Source organism: Aspergillus stella-maris (assembly GCF_047715825.1).
Source record: "Aspergillus stella-maris strain CBS 113639 unplaced genomic scaffold BDV14scaffold_76, whole genome shotgun sequence".
Lineage (NCBI taxonomy): Eukaryota > Fungi > Ascomycota > Eurotiomycetes > Eurotiales > Aspergillaceae > Aspergillus > Aspergillus stella-maris.
In genome coordinates this window covers 60,292-74,101 of record NW_027396870.1, presented here as the reverse complement: position 1 = coordinate 74,101, position 13,810 = coordinate 60,292, and the positions used below count along the sequence as shown (strand labels likewise).

The 13,810-nt window shown below is 53.6% G+C and overlaps 6 protein-coding genes across 6 annotated transcripts; 4 read left to right on the top strand and 2 right to left on the bottom strand.

Moving 5' to 3' along the window:
• The first annotated feature begins 18 nt into the window (after positions 1 to 18).
• BDV14DRAFT_139369 (uncharacterized protein) lies at positions 19 to 4,209 on the top strand. Its single transcript, XM_073766304.1, has 2 exons — positions 19 to 3,009; positions 3,058 to 4,209. Exons 1-2 carry the CDS (start codon positions 146 to 148, stop codon positions 4,142 to 4,144), a joined length of 3,951 nt encoding a protein of 1,316 aa, XP_073623612.1. The 5' UTR covers positions 19 to 145; the 3' UTR covers positions 4,145 to 4,209.
• On the bottom strand, positions 4,209 to 5,587 carry BDV14DRAFT_139121 (uncharacterized protein). Its single transcript, XM_073766303.1, has 2 exons — positions 5,428 to 5,587; positions 4,209 to 5,225 (listed from the first exon to the last, which is right to left on the bottom strand). The coding sequence occupies exon 2, from the start codon at positions 5,201 to 5,203 to the stop codon at positions 4,274 to 4,276; it is 930 nt and encodes a 309-aa protein (XP_073623611.1). The 5' UTR covers positions 5,204 to 5,225; positions 5,428 to 5,587; the 3' UTR covers positions 4,209 to 4,273.
• On the top strand, positions 5,452 to 7,589 carry BDV14DRAFT_139376 (uncharacterized protein). The gene is made up of 2 exons (XM_073766305.1): positions 5,452 to 5,553; positions 5,617 to 7,589. Exon 2 carries the CDS (start codon positions 5,771 to 5,773, stop codon positions 7,271 to 7,273), a length of 1,503 nt encoding a protein of 500 aa, XP_073623610.1. The 5' UTR covers positions 5,452 to 5,553; positions 5,617 to 5,770; the 3' UTR covers positions 7,274 to 7,589.
• A 1,222-nt stretch (positions 7,590 to 8,811) lies between these two features.
• Positions 8,812 to 10,055, top strand: BDV14DRAFT_182149 (uncharacterized protein). The gene has a single exon (XM_073770178.1). The coding sequence runs from the start codon at positions 8,964 to 8,966 to the stop codon at positions 9,825 to 9,827; it is 864 nt and encodes a 287-aa protein (XP_073623609.1). The 5' UTR covers positions 8,812 to 8,963; the 3' UTR covers positions 9,828 to 10,055.
• Positions 10,056 to 10,102: 47 nt separating this feature from the next.
• On the top strand, positions 10,103 to 11,980 carry BDV14DRAFT_139106 (putative monooxygenase). The gene is made up of 3 exons (XM_073766302.1): positions 10,103 to 10,399; positions 10,493 to 10,693; positions 10,749 to 11,980. Exons 1-3 carry the CDS (start codon positions 10,360 to 10,362, stop codon positions 11,849 to 11,851), a joined length of 1,344 nt encoding a protein of 447 aa, XP_073623608.1. The 5' UTR covers positions 10,103 to 10,359; the 3' UTR covers positions 11,852 to 11,980.
• Positions 11,980 to 13,654, bottom strand: BDV14DRAFT_139095 (acetamidase/formamidase family protein). The gene is made up of 5 exons (XM_073766301.1): positions 13,527 to 13,654; positions 13,435 to 13,453; positions 13,088 to 13,376; positions 12,757 to 13,030; positions 11,980 to 12,687 (listed from the first exon to the last, which is right to left on the bottom strand). The coding sequence occupies exons 1-5, from the start codon at positions 13,599 to 13,601 to the stop codon at positions 12,109 to 12,111; spliced, it is 1,236 nt and encodes a 411-aa protein (XP_073623607.1). The 5' UTR covers positions 13,602 to 13,654; the 3' UTR covers positions 11,980 to 12,108.
• Between the last annotated feature and the right edge of the window lie 156 nt (positions 13,655 to 13,810).

The window sequence follows — 13,810 nt, the reverse complement described above, 5'->3', positions numbered from 1 at the left end:
TGGAATTACCTACCAGACCTACAACACCAATCCAGCCAGACCCAAACTCCATACCTTGCCTTCATCACTCCTATATCCCCTCTGAACCTATACGATGTCCCTCTAACTCAACTGATACCTCCCACGCATACAACACTACCACATAATGTCGACCCCATCTACCCCCCGCACGACGCGCTCCGCGTCGCCGTGCTCAGCGGCAGGTTCACCAGAGATCCTCACGCCAGGAAAGAAAATAAAGGCTATGCTCGCTGCATTTGACAGCGACTCAGATTCAGATTCAGAAATTCAAAAGCAAAAGGCTACCGCGAAACAAAACATGATACCCGTTAAATCTACATCGCCTCGACCTCCCAAGACACAGCCCGTCACGACCGCGTTCACGATGGATTCCGATGAAGGCGACGAAGATGAAGATGAAGATGATGATATAGTCATGCCCAGAGGACGCATGGCTGCGCGTTTACAGGGCGGTACGGTCGAGCAACAACCGCAAGAACGAACGGGTACCGAGTCGGCATTTGATCGCGTTTCGAAGATTCTACGAGCTGAGAAGGAGAGACCAGCAGAAGATAAGGAGGATAAGGATACTCTTCGTGAGGCATTTGATGATGAGTCGGATGATGATCTCCCTGCAGCTGGACCGCGACGGAGGGCTCAGAACAGGGAAGCGACGCGTGACGCAGATGAATCGGATGCAGAGTCGGATAGGCCTCAGTCTCGCGCCTATTCACCACTGTTCATGTCTCCTGCCAAATCCCTGAATGGGGAGCCGGAACGAAGAGAAACAGACTCAGGTGATGAGGACGCAGCGCCGAAGCGCAACAACCGCTTCCTTGAACTCGTTGCACAGAAGCGTAAAGAGCGCGAGGAGAAAGAACGGATCGAGGCAGAGAACAAGGCCGCGAAGGCTAAGGAGCGACAAGAAGCCAACGCGAATATGTTTTCTGATGACGAGAGCGCAGATGATGCAGGCTCTCGCCGAAAGAAGTCTCCGAAACAGGCACGTCCGGCTCGGAAGGCTGGGAAGAAGGCCCTGGAAGAGATGAACCGTGAGACGCAGAGAATGAGCAGGAATATGCAGCTTGCTCATGAGGCGCGCACGAAGAAGAAAATTACCAAGGAGAGCTTCTTTGCTCGATTCAACTTTATGCAGCCTCAGCAACAGACCGCGCCTGAACAGCCAGGCGAGAACTCCTCGACGACCGCTGAGTCTCAGCACTCTTCAGATATTGAAGCACAGAAAGACAGAGAAACACCGCAGACCTCTCCCGCCTTGCCCCCGGCAGATAATCCTTCTAAAGAGCAACAAGAAGAGGAGACGCCATTACCAACCTTCGAGGACCTCATGACCCAAGCAGCCGAAGACGCAAAAAAGCCCGTCGAGGAGAAGACAGAGCAAACCAGCAAACCAGTTACAGAACTGTCCAGCATCAAGAAAGGAAAGCTTCCCTTGCGAGTAGCGCCCGCCCGTGTTCGTCTTTCCCGAGAACAGGTTGCTCGATACCAGAAAGACGAATCCGATAGCGACCTCGAAATCGTCACATCGCCCGCCAAGTCCCGCCGTATCGCAGCATTCGAGAACCTCCCAGCACGCCAAGTGGCAGAGCCAGCATCGATGTTCAAACTGAAAGCCTTGGCTCAGCTCAAATCCCCCTCTCGCAAGTCTGCGACTATGAATTCGGCCGAGTTATCGGCGAGCCTATTGTTCCAAGCAAAGCAGCAAGCTGGCAAGGAACGAAGAGAAAGGATTGAAGAGCTTCGAGCCAAGGGCGTTGTCATTGAGACCGCTGCTGAACGTGCTGCCTTTGAGGACCAAGTCGAAAACTTGCTTGAGAAGGCGCGCAAGGAAGGAGAGGATATCGCGAAGCAGGAACGTGCTGCTACTAAACGGGAGAACGGTGATGACGACGATGATGACAGCGACTTTATGCTGTCTGGCTCGGAAGACGAAAAGGGTGCCGCCGGCGAAGATGATGAAGAAGATGAAGATGAGGATGAAGAAGGGGACGAGGATGAGGACGAAGAAATGGAAGATGTAGAGGAGGCTAAGAAGGAAGGGAACTTGATTGATTCCGAGGCTGGTGAAGACGAAGACGACGATCCCGACGATGAGGAGGCTGTTGAACCACCAATGGAAGCAGAAGTGCCGACTCAAAGGCGCAAGAGGCCTACTCGGGTCGTGAGCGATGATGAGGACGAGGAGAACGAAGTACAGGCACCCACAACCCCCGCCAGACCGGTCAACCCCTTCGCAAACTCCGTCGAGCGTCCCAACATCCCGGTTAAGCCCTCTGAGGCTACAATGAGTCTCACTCAGGCCTTTGCTGGCACGCTTGCTACGACCCAGGACATGAGCCAGGGCGATACTATTCCTCAATCACTCCCTGAACCCATGCCCATGAGTCCTCAAACGATTTCCGACTCTCAAATCGTTATCAAAGATAGCCAGGAGCACCGCGCTGGCTCTACTGATCCGTTTGGATACTGGCAGCCCGATGCTCGAGTTTCTGAGTCGCCTGCGCACCGAAGCGTGTCTAACTTCTCCCAGATCCCTGACCCAACTCAAGACGCTGGATTCACTTTCTCACCTTTCGACCCTAACAAGAGATTCATGGAGGCTCCGGCATCAACCATTGAGACTGTCCTTGTCTCTCCAGTCAAGATACGGAACATGAAGAATCTTAGACGCGGTAAAGCGCCGCAGTTGTCCGCCGTGGATGAGCAAGAAGAGGAAGCAGGTGACTTTGAGATCGATGCTAGCGCTTTTGACGTGATGAAGAAGGCAGCCAAGAAATCGAAGAAGCAGGCTGAGCTGTTTGATCGCAATAACAGCAAGGCAAAGGAGGTGGTCGAAGAAGCAGCCGAAGAATCAGACGACGAATACGCTGGTCTTGGAGGCGCAAGTGATGATGATGCCGACGATGAGGAGAATGCGCTCGACAGGGCGATGATCAATGACAGCAGCAAGGAGAAGGTTGATGCGAAGCAGCTGGCTGCTTTGAATGCGTATGTTTCCATTTCTACGTTTTATGTTATAAGCTGACTTGTCAACAGTCTTCACCAACGAAATGCGGACGAGAAAGACGTCGCGAAGCTGTTGAAGGATATCACAACAGGAGCGCTTCGCCGACGACGTAACAACGATGATGAGTTCGACCTGGACGATTCAGATGATGAATTACTAGCACGTCGACGTCAGAAGCAAAGAGAGTTCGCTCGCATGCGTAACGCCCTTCTTGCTGATGGGAAGGTTGGCGAATTAGCCGAGAACCCGAAAAAGGCAGCCTTCTTCAAGGCCATTGAGGACCGCAATGACGATGATGACTCTGGTTTTGATCTCTTCGGCTACGAGGAAGCAGCCGACACGCAAGAGGACACTCCCTCGCAAGACGCAACCGCAGACGACCAGACCGAGGAAAGCAATAAGAGGAAGAGATCTCTTGAGCCCTCCACTGAAGACGTCAACAACCGGCCGCCACCTCACCTCCGCCGCAAACCAGCCAGTGCGATGTCGAAGAAGCCAGCTACCCTCGCTGAAATCCGCGAGACTGTCTCTTTCCTAACTGAACGCCCCGAGTACGATTCCTTCCATGAGGTCGCGTCCGCCGAAGAGGACGGAGACGAGGAGCAGCAAGCCCTGCAACATCTAGCCGAAGACGATGAAGACGACGAACTCTCAGCACCCAGCCAACAACGCGAACCATCCCCATTCGTAACATTCACTCACCCACGCCGCACGCGAGGCCCAGTCGTCGACCGTCTTGCCCTCCTCCGCCAAGCATCCTCAAACTCAGCAAACACAGCATCCGCCAGTACACGCTTCGCCTTCCACACCGGTGCCACCGGCGACAAGGCTACGTCGTTCGGATTCAAGCCGCCGATATTGCGGAAGAGCACGACTGCGTCATCGTCTAGCTCTACTTCTGAGTCGTCCCGTGGCGGCGTGACTAAGGCCTCTGGGGCATCGATGGCGAAGAAGGGCTCCGTTAATTACTACACTGCTGCGAGAGAACGGGAGAGGGAGAGGCAGTTGCGGACGCAGCACCGTGATCGGGGGTCGAATATTACCGCATTGCTGAACAAGCATGCGGGCAACAGGAATAGATTGGGGGCTTTGGGCGGGACTGGACAGTGGGAATGATTTGTTGTTTGATCATTATATGGTCTTTTGTTTAAGCCGGCGTGAGGTTTGGGATAGGAGTTCACATAGCATACCTTGGGTTACCTGTAGTTAATGATCGGTATATCACTATTACATGAGTATTTACATCTACGCGCCTTCTATCTCTGGAAGCAGATCTAGCAACGAGGTAATCGTCCTCGTGCCCTTCGGCGCCTCAGCAGATTCCTGCTCGCGTGGCAGGTGGTACGCCTTCCACCCGGCATCCTCAGCACCGCGGTAGTCTTTGCTATAGTCGTCGCCGACGTGTATACGCTCCCACTCTTCAGACTCGGTCATAGTCTCAACTTGGCCCTCCAACTGCTGCGCCGTGCGCAGGGCAGTATCCCAAATCAACCGGTCTGGCTTCTCAACACCAGCCTGGTAGCTTGTAAGAATAAAGTCGAGGTCCTTCTGTTCCCGGCCTTGGCCCGGCGAGGTAGAAGTAGAGCTCTTCTGTCTCTCCCTCTCCTCCTCAAACCCCGGTAGATCATGCCCCTGCCTCGTCTTTACCTCGCCCGCCCGCGCTTCCCGAACCGAAACACCCAACGACTCAAGCACCGGAGAAATCCGATCATCTGAGTTCGACACGACGCCGACGCCGACCTTCCTTTGTGAACCGGTATTCATCCGCCGCGTCCTCAACTTCCGAAAGAATGGCTCCACATCGTCATACAGCTTATACCCCCTCTTACTAGCGAACCGCTCAAGGAGGTGTTGTATCAGTGCATCGGGAACATCCGCCTTCCCTTGACCTTTACTATCAGGGTTCGACTCCAAGGCCCGTGAAAAACATCCCCTTATCACATCCTCCCACCACTGTCTCGGCCCCGCGTATTCCCCGCGGAGTGCAAGATCCCGCCCGTAATTCGGATGCGAGGCCGAGAGGGCCTTGAAGGAGGCGCGGAAAGCAGGCTGTATTTGGGCGGGGGAGAGGTGGATGTTGAAGTTCGCTGCGGAGGAGGCGTATTGTAGTGGGATTGGCTGGCGCGGGTGGAAGAGGGTGTTAAAGGCGTCGAGGGTTAGGAGGAGGGGGCGCATGTTTGTTTAGCCCGGTCGGTTACTGTACCGTGGACGGGTAAATTAGACGACTGGGTATGGTAGAGATCGGTGGTAGAGGTCGGGAGATGGGATGTGGTTGTGTGGGGATTGGAAGTTGGAAGTTGGAATGGAGTTGGAAGTCCGAGGAAGAGGAAGGGGTGAGGCCGAGCTCGGGGATGAATACTCGACTGAGTAAGTTGCTCTGTTGCTCTGCATCAACTCACCAAACTCAATGCATTCGTCTGCAGGCGATCAGCAGAGTAACACTCTGGACAACAGACCATGGTCTGAAACCCGTTCAAGATGGCAAATTACCTGATGCCTTATCTCTGCTCCAGTTACGATGAAAGGTGAGTTCCGACACCGCCAGAAATCAGTGTCTGTTAATTCCGAGATGCTAAAATAGCGTACAGAGTCAGCCCCGATGACGCGGCGCGGTGGCCAGCTGTCGTCCCACCCGGCTCTTTTATAGGCGCTGATGGTCCGATGGACGGCTGTTTTTTCGGAGATCATCTTATCTGATCTCTGGAGTCGGCGTTCTACTGCAAATTGGTGTTCTGCGTGCCCATGATGTTGGGATACCGAACTAGACTGCAGCTATGCCTTGCAGCACTCATCGCCAACGCAGTCTCATTGGAATTTCCTCCAAATGCAAATCATATCTTTAACAGTATTCACTCGTCCATGCGCCAATGGGGTTCGTCGCTGAACCACAACGGCATGTCCTTCTACCTGGCAACTGTGCCAGAGGGGACTCAGCTCTACCACGGCGACGCGAAATCAGACCCCATACAGGGTCCTGAATGGTTAGCCTTTGAGGCCGAACATGCACTTGTGTTTGCTCACCCGCGACCTCCTCACCCTCACGGTCCACCTGGGGGCAAGGATGGCAAGAAACGAGGGCCACCGCCTCCCAAGAAACGGGAGCAGCAGCAGCAGCAGATCCTAGGACCCATGCCCCAGCAGAAGAGCGGATACCTGCATACGTTTGCTGCCGCCAAGGATTTGCGCTTGCTGTACGTTGATGGGATGTCTGCAGGAAAGACGGACAACGGGACCATGGACACCCAGGACTACCTCCTATTCCGCAACAAGATGGGAGATGGCGGAGGCATGATGGGTGAGAACAAACGCGCAGAGCTTTTCTGTGAGATGGTGAAAGACAAATGGGAAGGGACCCTGGACGGGGTGCTGCGGATGGAAGCTGGATTTGAAATCATTTTATGCGACTTTTCAACTCTCGATGTGCTGCAGGTTGCTCGCGTGAAGCCAGCTGCAGAAGGGAAACCAGGTGACGGGTTCAAGATGCCCGGTGAGCAGAAGTGGCTCCCTGCTGTTGCATCTAGATACTGGAATATTGGAGGCGACAGAGTGATTCTCGATTACGAGCAATTTGTCACTGCGTATACTTACGGCTTAGACCTATTCCCGAATGGAGAAAAGACCCAACCTCGACTGAGACATCTTTCTACCACCGAGTTGGCGCCAATTCTTGTTGACCTGGACTCCCTGATCTTGGGCCGCAAAGCCAAGGAACCCTTGACGGACTGGCAAACAATCGCAGATATGGTAGTGGAGCGCTACGGAGCTCGGCTTCGTTTCCTGGCGTCTGGCCAGGCCTCTTCGCTGGAGCACCTGCAGGAAGAAATCGAGGATATTGTGACCCCCTTTATCGACTATGACCGGCGAAACAGATCCCTTGAAGTGGACCGGTGCTCAAGACAGTTCGTGAAGCGATCAACCCCCGTCACGAGTGTCGCCGCCGATGCGGTGCTGTCGGTGTCTCGCAGCGTCTGCGCAACCTTGCTGGACGCGTTAAGTCACACAGAGTACGACACGATCGTCGCCCAGATACAGGGTCTGATGGATTACTTGGGCTGGACGACTTGGAAATACTGCAATGGCTGCGGTGACCACGAGATCTGCATGATCCCCATGTGGCCGATGGGCACAGTAGACGATTATGAGCATCCTCGATGCCGCGATTATTCCAAGCTTAACGGCGATGGGCCGAGATACTGGGGAGGACATGGTCCGCCTCCGAAATCCGATCCCTCCTTTTCTTTCTAAGATTTGGCACTATTTGGTTGTTGCAGCCTGCTGCGTCCAAAGTCTGAACTTTGAAGAATTGGCCATGGTCCATTTGCCATAACTATGGGTCTTTTGGAGAGACCAGGGCAGTCAGCAGCACTTTTCCCCACCGAGTATTTCGCCCCTGCGTAAGCCCTATGTCGTTCCTGGCAAGAAAAGCAAACCACCATCGGTCAGCGACCTGGAAAGACATTTTCGCTGCAGCATTTTCGACCAGTGTCAAAGATGACTCTCAGGGGCTCGTAAAGAACAAAGAGCAGAGTGACAAACGGGCGTCTCCAGGCTGCAAACTAGCTGCAACCCGGAGAACGCAAAGTCCGGATGTCGGTGGTGGATACAGCCAGTTTGACAAGTCACAAAAATAAGAAATCTTCAACTTGCCTACGGGCCAATCCCCGGATCGACTCGACGCCACTGCCAATAGTCTATGCGACAGGTGCAGATCGCAAAAACAAATAACTGTCAGCCTGGATATTGAGATCTGAGCTTCTGTACGAGGCTGACACTGCTAGGCTTAGTCTTGGTGAACTATTGACTCTGTTCCTGCACCTTATGCCGCCACATTTGGAATAGCACAGCTGTGGATTCATGCAACTTGCCCTATCACTCGCTCATCTTGGTCTTTGAAAGCCCTGAAGCTCTGCACCCTTGTTCCGGATGTTGCTTAGACACAGGAGAGTGCTCGGACGCCAAAAAGAGAGCCCGCATACTGCACAGGCAGGAACCCAGTAAAGACCCAGCAGCGCTGCACATCCGATAGGTTCTTCGTCAGGAACAACGGCTCGAATGGTCGATAGCCCAAAGCAAAAGTCCATGGTTCATTGACAGCTCCCAAGCTCCTGTCATCGGGGGGCAAAGTTTCCAGTGCCTATTGCCAGCCCAGACGCCGCCATACCCAATAAGCAGAAATAGTCGGATCACTTTCGACTGGGCTGTGGACACTGGGTTCATTTCTCATGGGTCTGGGCTCGCACAAAGCTTAAGGCAGCTCAGATGGGAATAGTTTAAGGGGCGACTGGGAAGGGCCAGAGGGAGATACTTCGCAGTATAAATATCAGCTCAAAGTTGCTTGTCCATCAGTCCCCTTTCTTCAGTCACTCATTTGCGAAAGCAGCTTCCTTTCTAGCTTCTGTCACTCTTTTGACGATTGTTCCGACTTGAGTCCCTTCTTTTCTTTGCTTGATTTACATCCAGCGTTTTCTTGATACCCAAGATGAAGGCTTCTGTTATCACTGCCCTGACCTGGGCGGCCTGCACCATGGCCGGCCCCATCGGCCTCTCTGCCCGTACTCACCCTGAGTGCGACTGCGAGCCTCAGACCGTTACTATCACGGTCCCCGCCCCCACCTCCCCTGCTACGGACGTGGTCCCTACTAGCGGTTCCTCCACCACCTCTCCATGCGATGAGATGGAATCCTCCACCGTCGTTTCCACGACCACTATCCCCTGGACGGACACGGCTACAAACACGGCCACCGAGGTCGAGCCCTCCAGCACGGCTAGCGAGCCCGAGGACGAGCCAACCAACACGGCCTCCGAGCCTGAGAGCGAGCCTACCAACACGGCCTCCGAGCCTGAGAGCGAGCCTACCAACACGGCCTCCGAGCCTGAGAGCGAGCCTACCAACACGGCCTCTGAGACCGATCTTACCTCCACGGTCACCTCTACTATGACCATCCCATGGATCAGCACCGCTACCAACACTGCTACTCAGACCGAGCCCACAAACACCGCTACCGAGGTCGAGCCTACCACCAGTGCTACCTCTACTGGCACCAGCACTGCTCCTCCTACTTCCACCCCTACCTCCGGCGACTGCGAGGATGACGACTGCCATGGAACAGGCCACCTGATTCAAGATCTCGGCCCTCAGGTCAACCGCCTTCTGACCGTGACCGGCGAGGACGGTGAGGATTTCCTTGTCCAGGTCAACGAGGACGTGTACAACCTGCTTTCCGGCCGTGTCTCCCTGAGCGATTCGATTGGTGAAATTGTCGGAGATGCTGCTTCGCTCGGGGACCTCATTGCTGACCTTGGCCCCATCGTCGACTGCATCCTCACCATCGTCGGCGAGGACTCGCGTATCCTCCTTGTTCGCCTTGCTCCTGAGATTGCTGACCTCCTCCGTGGTACCGTCGCCACCCTTGGGCTCGACTCTGTCAACAACCCAGTCGGTGAGATTGTGCAGTCCCTCGGCCTCCACCTCAAGCGTGACGAGAGCAACCTCTTCCGTGTCGAAAACATGGACGGCACAGACCTTCTTATCGACATCACCGGTGCCGTGGGTGATCTGATCGCTGGCCTCCACCTCGAGGGCGTCGTCGGTACCGTTATTGGTGTTGCTATCAGTGTGACTCAGCTCCTCCAGGACATTGCTCCTGATGTCGATAACCTTATTGTTGCCGTCGGCCGCGAGACCGGCGCTGTCCTTATCCGCCTGTCTCCTACCGTCGCTGACCTTGTTCACGACCTCCTTCCTGAGCTCAGCACGCCCCTTGGCAAGATCGTCTACATTGTTGGCGACAGCCTGTAAATAAGGTGCGTGGAATTGAATGGTGTACTAGTGGCGTACGGGGAGTACGTGAGGACGAAGTTGGGACTTCTTATGTAGAAATAGTTGCCTATCATCTTTAATAACATAATATTCTGTGACCATGTACTACTTTTCCTCTCAATGTTTATTCTCATAACAGGTAGTTCATTCCATGTAATCTTATATACCGCAGATCTACCGACGTGGAGCACCTTCCTTCTTCCCACCCCAAGTACAAAACTTTGTCTGGCCAATTTCCCCGCAAAACCCACATCCACTCTTTCCTCTCCAAATCATATCATCAACCAAGCTATCCCTCCATCATCATTGCCTCCTCCACCCATGAACTAATCCCCATGCTGTCAGTGTCCGCATTGTGGGGAGCGTGGGGAAGAGGAGAGCCCGGCTAATGTCTGTTCCGCCACTAAGTATATTAGATTCTCGACCGTGGTCCGTCTCAGGAGGCCAATCTGTTCAAATTGCGGACTTTTACACACTAAAAAGCTCCGGAGAACAATAGAGAAGAGAGATAATGGCTCCGCAAGACCTTAACATCGCCATTCTCGGCGCTGGTATGTTCTCCCCTTCGTCTTCATCTCGCTGCGCTACTCCAAATCGCCACCATCCCAATTTTACGAGAACGTCGATGCTAACGAAATGATCAGGAATGGGTGGTTTGACAACAGCCCTTGCCCTCGCCGAGAAGGGCTTCAAGCATATTACCGTCTATGAGACAGCTTCCGATCTCGGCTTCGTGGGCGCGGGTATCCAGCTTGCGCCGAACATGGCCCGTGTGCTGGATCACCTTGGTGTGTGGAAGGGAATTGAGGCGGAGGCTGTAAACATTGAGGAGACGAGTGTTAGGGGTATGTATCCCGTTTCTAAGCTGAATCTTTGAACTAGAGTGATAACAGAAATTAGTTGGAGCATCCAACACCGAACTCGCGCACGTCGACTTGCACTATATCGAGTCAACATACGGATACAAGCATATGGTCGGCCACAGATACAGCCTCGCAAACGGCCTGTACAAAGGGTGCCAGAAGCATGCCGACAAAATTACTTTCCACTTTGCGCACACAGTCACCGAAGTGCGATCTTTCGGGCCAAAGCCCAGCTTCACAGTTACGCCTCGCGATACAAGCAAACAGCCCTTTGAAGAGACAGCCGATATCCTCCTCGGTGCAGACGGAATTAAATCGAACGTCCGCGTCGCCATGCTCTCAGAACTCGGCATCTCTGCCGCAGTAAAAGACACAAACCAAGCCGCATACCGCATAATGATCACGAAGGCGCAAGTGGAAGCTGATCCCACAGCCGACCCAGAATTAAAAGAGCTCATTGCCAGCACGAAAGTCGTGCGCTGGATCGGCGAAAAGAGGCATATCATCGCTTACCCTGTCTCCAACAACACAATCTACAACCTCTCCACCACGCAACCGGATACAAACTTTGCCGCTGCCACAAACGCAACGTATACGACTAAGGGGTCGAAGAGCGCGATGCTGGGTGTCTTCGCGGACTTCTGCCCACTCGTCCAGAAGATGCTGAATTATGTTCCCGAGGGCGAAGTCTGCGAGTGGAAACTCCGCACGCACGAACCGCTCCCAACATGGGTCCATAAAACGACTGCCCTGATCGGCGACGCATGCCACCCCACTCTCCCTCATCTCGCGCAGGGCGCAGCACAGGCAATTGAGGATGGTGCTGTCCTGGCTGTGGTCCTATCTCGCCTCCCCAACATCGAACCAGAGAGTATAACAAAAGCACTCAGGGCTTACGAGAAAGTCCGCAAGGACAGAGCCTACGCGCTTGTTGAACTTGCGGCTGCTAGTGGGCGGGCTCTGCACCTGGGCGACGGGGCCGCGAAGGAGCAGCGCGATAAGCAGTTCGCTGCGCTGAAGGGCGGTAAGGGTCCCGTGCCTGATAAGTGGGCGGACGCGGATGTGCAGAGGGAGATTTACGGGTTTGATTGCGTGAAGGTTGCGGAGGAGAGCTTTGACGAATATTTCAATGAGGCGTAGGTTGGCATTCCTTGGGTACTTCTCGGGTATAGACTGATGGAATGAGGTAGGGTTGTTCGGGCGAGTAAGTTGGCATGATTGTTTGGACTTGACTTGATATGACATGATATGAGTATCTGTATATAACGCATAGAGTGCACATGAAATGAACATGAACTGCATGAATGAACCGCCCTCCCTCCCCTCGCCTCAACAAAACTCCACAACAACCATAGGTAGTAACAAGTAACAACCGTCCGTATTCAACGACTCACCTCCTACTCCTCAGCAAACGCACAACTCCCCATATCCCTAACAACAACCTCACTCTCAGGCCGAATATCAAAATCAAAAATATCCATCGGCACTCCCAAAGTCGTACACGCATTCGGAATATCCACCAAACCAGCAATATGCCCCTGCACAGGCGCACAACTCAACAACAAATAAATCTGATAATCACTATACCCATACCGTCTCAAATACTCAATAACCCTCAAACAAGTCTGGCGATATGCAATCGTCGCATCGAGATAATGCTGCTTGCCATGCTCGTCAACGCTAAATCCTTCAAAGGTTAAATACCGGCCGGGCCCGAATTGAGGCTCTACAGGGCCGGGGTGGAATATAGGTGATTTCATAGCCATTTGCGCCATGCCGTTCTTGATGACTGTGAACTTTAGTGTTATGACGCCGGCCATCTCGATCGCGCCGCAGAAGGAGATCTCGCCGTCGCCTTGCGAGAAGTGGAGATCTCCGACTGAGAATTTGGCGCCTTTGACGTGTACGGGGAGGTATACTTTTGAGCCCCGGGAGAGGTTCTTGATGTCGCAGTTTCCGCCGTGTTCGGGGCGGCCCTTCACACCACCATAATTATTAGTATGATTGCACCTCTAATTAGTAGGGCAGGGTGTGGCTCAACACACAGGAATAGTCCTCGCTCCCTCACGGCCAATCTTAGCAGTGAGTTCTTCGTCTGCGCTGCCGGCGTGGATGTTGCGTGGCTCAGGAGGCTTAGCGACGTCCTTCCCGGAGGTATTGGTAGCGATGAGCTCGCCCTCGCGTCTGTTCCATTCGGCTAGGACTTCTGCCGATGGTGCGCAGCCTAGAATACCGGGGTGAATGAGGCCCGCGAAGCGCACGCCGGGGATATGGCGCGAGGAGCAGAAGATGCCTTCAAAGTCCCAGATTGCTTTGGCGCTGCGCAAACACATCAGATACACCTAGCTATACGACTGGGATACAAATGGGACTTACGCCTTCGGATAAATCTCATCTAGAAACCCACCGCCGTTCTCGGGGGTGAAGATGCCCGTGAATCCCCAAGGCTGGTCCTCGAAGGGCTGGACATCTTGGATTTCAACGAGGAGGACATCGCCTGGTTCAGCGGTTTCGATGTCAAAGGGGCCGGAGAGGTAGTGGATTTGCGTTAGGTCGACGTTCTTGATGTCGTCTGCTGAATCGTCGTTCTTGATTTGTCCACCTGTCCAGTCTAGACATTCGATTTTGACGACTTCGTTGTTGGCGATTGTGCCGTAGCTGGGGACTTTATGTACGTCGTGAGTATGGACTATGGTCAGTGTTAAGTGGTTTGAAGAGCATACCGTCTGGGTGCCATCGGTTCTGTTGTATAGTTGTTAGTATGATAGAGTTCGACGATGTGGAGATGTATGGATGGACCATGGAGGGTACCCACATGAAGGCCCTTTTGTTCGCGGGCTGGTTCGTTCAGGTCGACCTTGATAGCGGTCCTGATGCCTTTGGTACCCATTTTGATGGCTAGTGATGAGTATCGGTATGGTGTTGAAAGGGAGATAAGAGTAGGTTGGAGGTATAAGTAGGTATCAGACAAAGAGACCCCTCACCCGGTGCGGCTTCCCCTCACTCCGCTCCAATCACTATTATCAGTGTCACTTACGCTTATCTATCATGAGTCTTATCACAATCGGGATTTGCTTGATGGAGTCAATGCCAAAATAG

What these genes read in the sequence shown, in the direction of transcription:
- BDV14DRAFT_139121 (XM_073766303.1), bottom strand. Translation starts at nt 5,203, where the DNA reads ATGCGCCCCCTCCTCCTAACCCTCGACGCCTTTAACACCCTCTTCCAC.
- BDV14DRAFT_139369 (XM_073766304.1), top strand. Translation starts at nt 146, where the DNA reads ATGTCGACCCCATCTACCCCCCGCACGACGCGCTCCGCGTCGCCGTGC. An exon ending in CAGCTGGCTGCTTTGAATGC is followed by an intron (nt 3,010 to 3,057) that starts GTATGTTTCCAT and finishes ACTTGTCAACAG; the next exon opens with TCTTCACCAACGAAATGCGG.
- BDV14DRAFT_139376 (XM_073766305.1), top strand. Translation starts at nt 5,771, where the DNA reads ATGATGTTGGGATACCGAACTAGACTGCAGCTATGCCTTGCAGCACTC.
- BDV14DRAFT_139106 (XM_073766302.1), top strand. Translation starts at nt 10,360, where the DNA reads ATGGCTCCGCAAGACCTTAACATCGCCATTCTCGGCGCTG. An exon ending in CATCGCCATTCTCGGCGCTG is followed by an intron (nt 10,400 to 10,492) that starts GTATGTTCTCCC and finishes CGAAATGATCAG; the next exon opens with GAATGGGTGGTTTGACAACA. An exon ending in TGAGGAGACGAGTGTTAGGG is followed by an intron (nt 10,694 to 10,748) that starts GTATGTATCCCG and finishes AACAGAAATTAG; the next exon opens with TTGGAGCATCCAACACCGAA.
- BDV14DRAFT_139095 (XM_073766301.1), bottom strand. Translation starts at nt 13,601, where the DNA reads ATGGGTACCAAAGGCATCAGGACCGCTATCAAGGTCGACCTGAACGAA. An exon ending in GATGAGATTTATCCGAAGGC is followed by an intron (nt 13,031 to 13,087) that starts GTAAGTCCCATT and finishes GTGTTTGCGCAG; the next exon opens with CGCCAAAGCAATCTGGGACT. An exon ending in AGGGAGCGAGGACTATTCCT is followed by an intron (nt 12,688 to 12,756) that starts GTGTGTTGAGCC and finishes GGTGGTGTGAAG; the next exon opens with GGCCGCCCCGAACACGGCGG.
- BDV14DRAFT_182149 (XM_073770178.1), top strand. Translation starts at nt 8,964, where the DNA reads ATGACCATCCCATGGATCAGCACCGCTACCAACACTGCTACTCAGACC.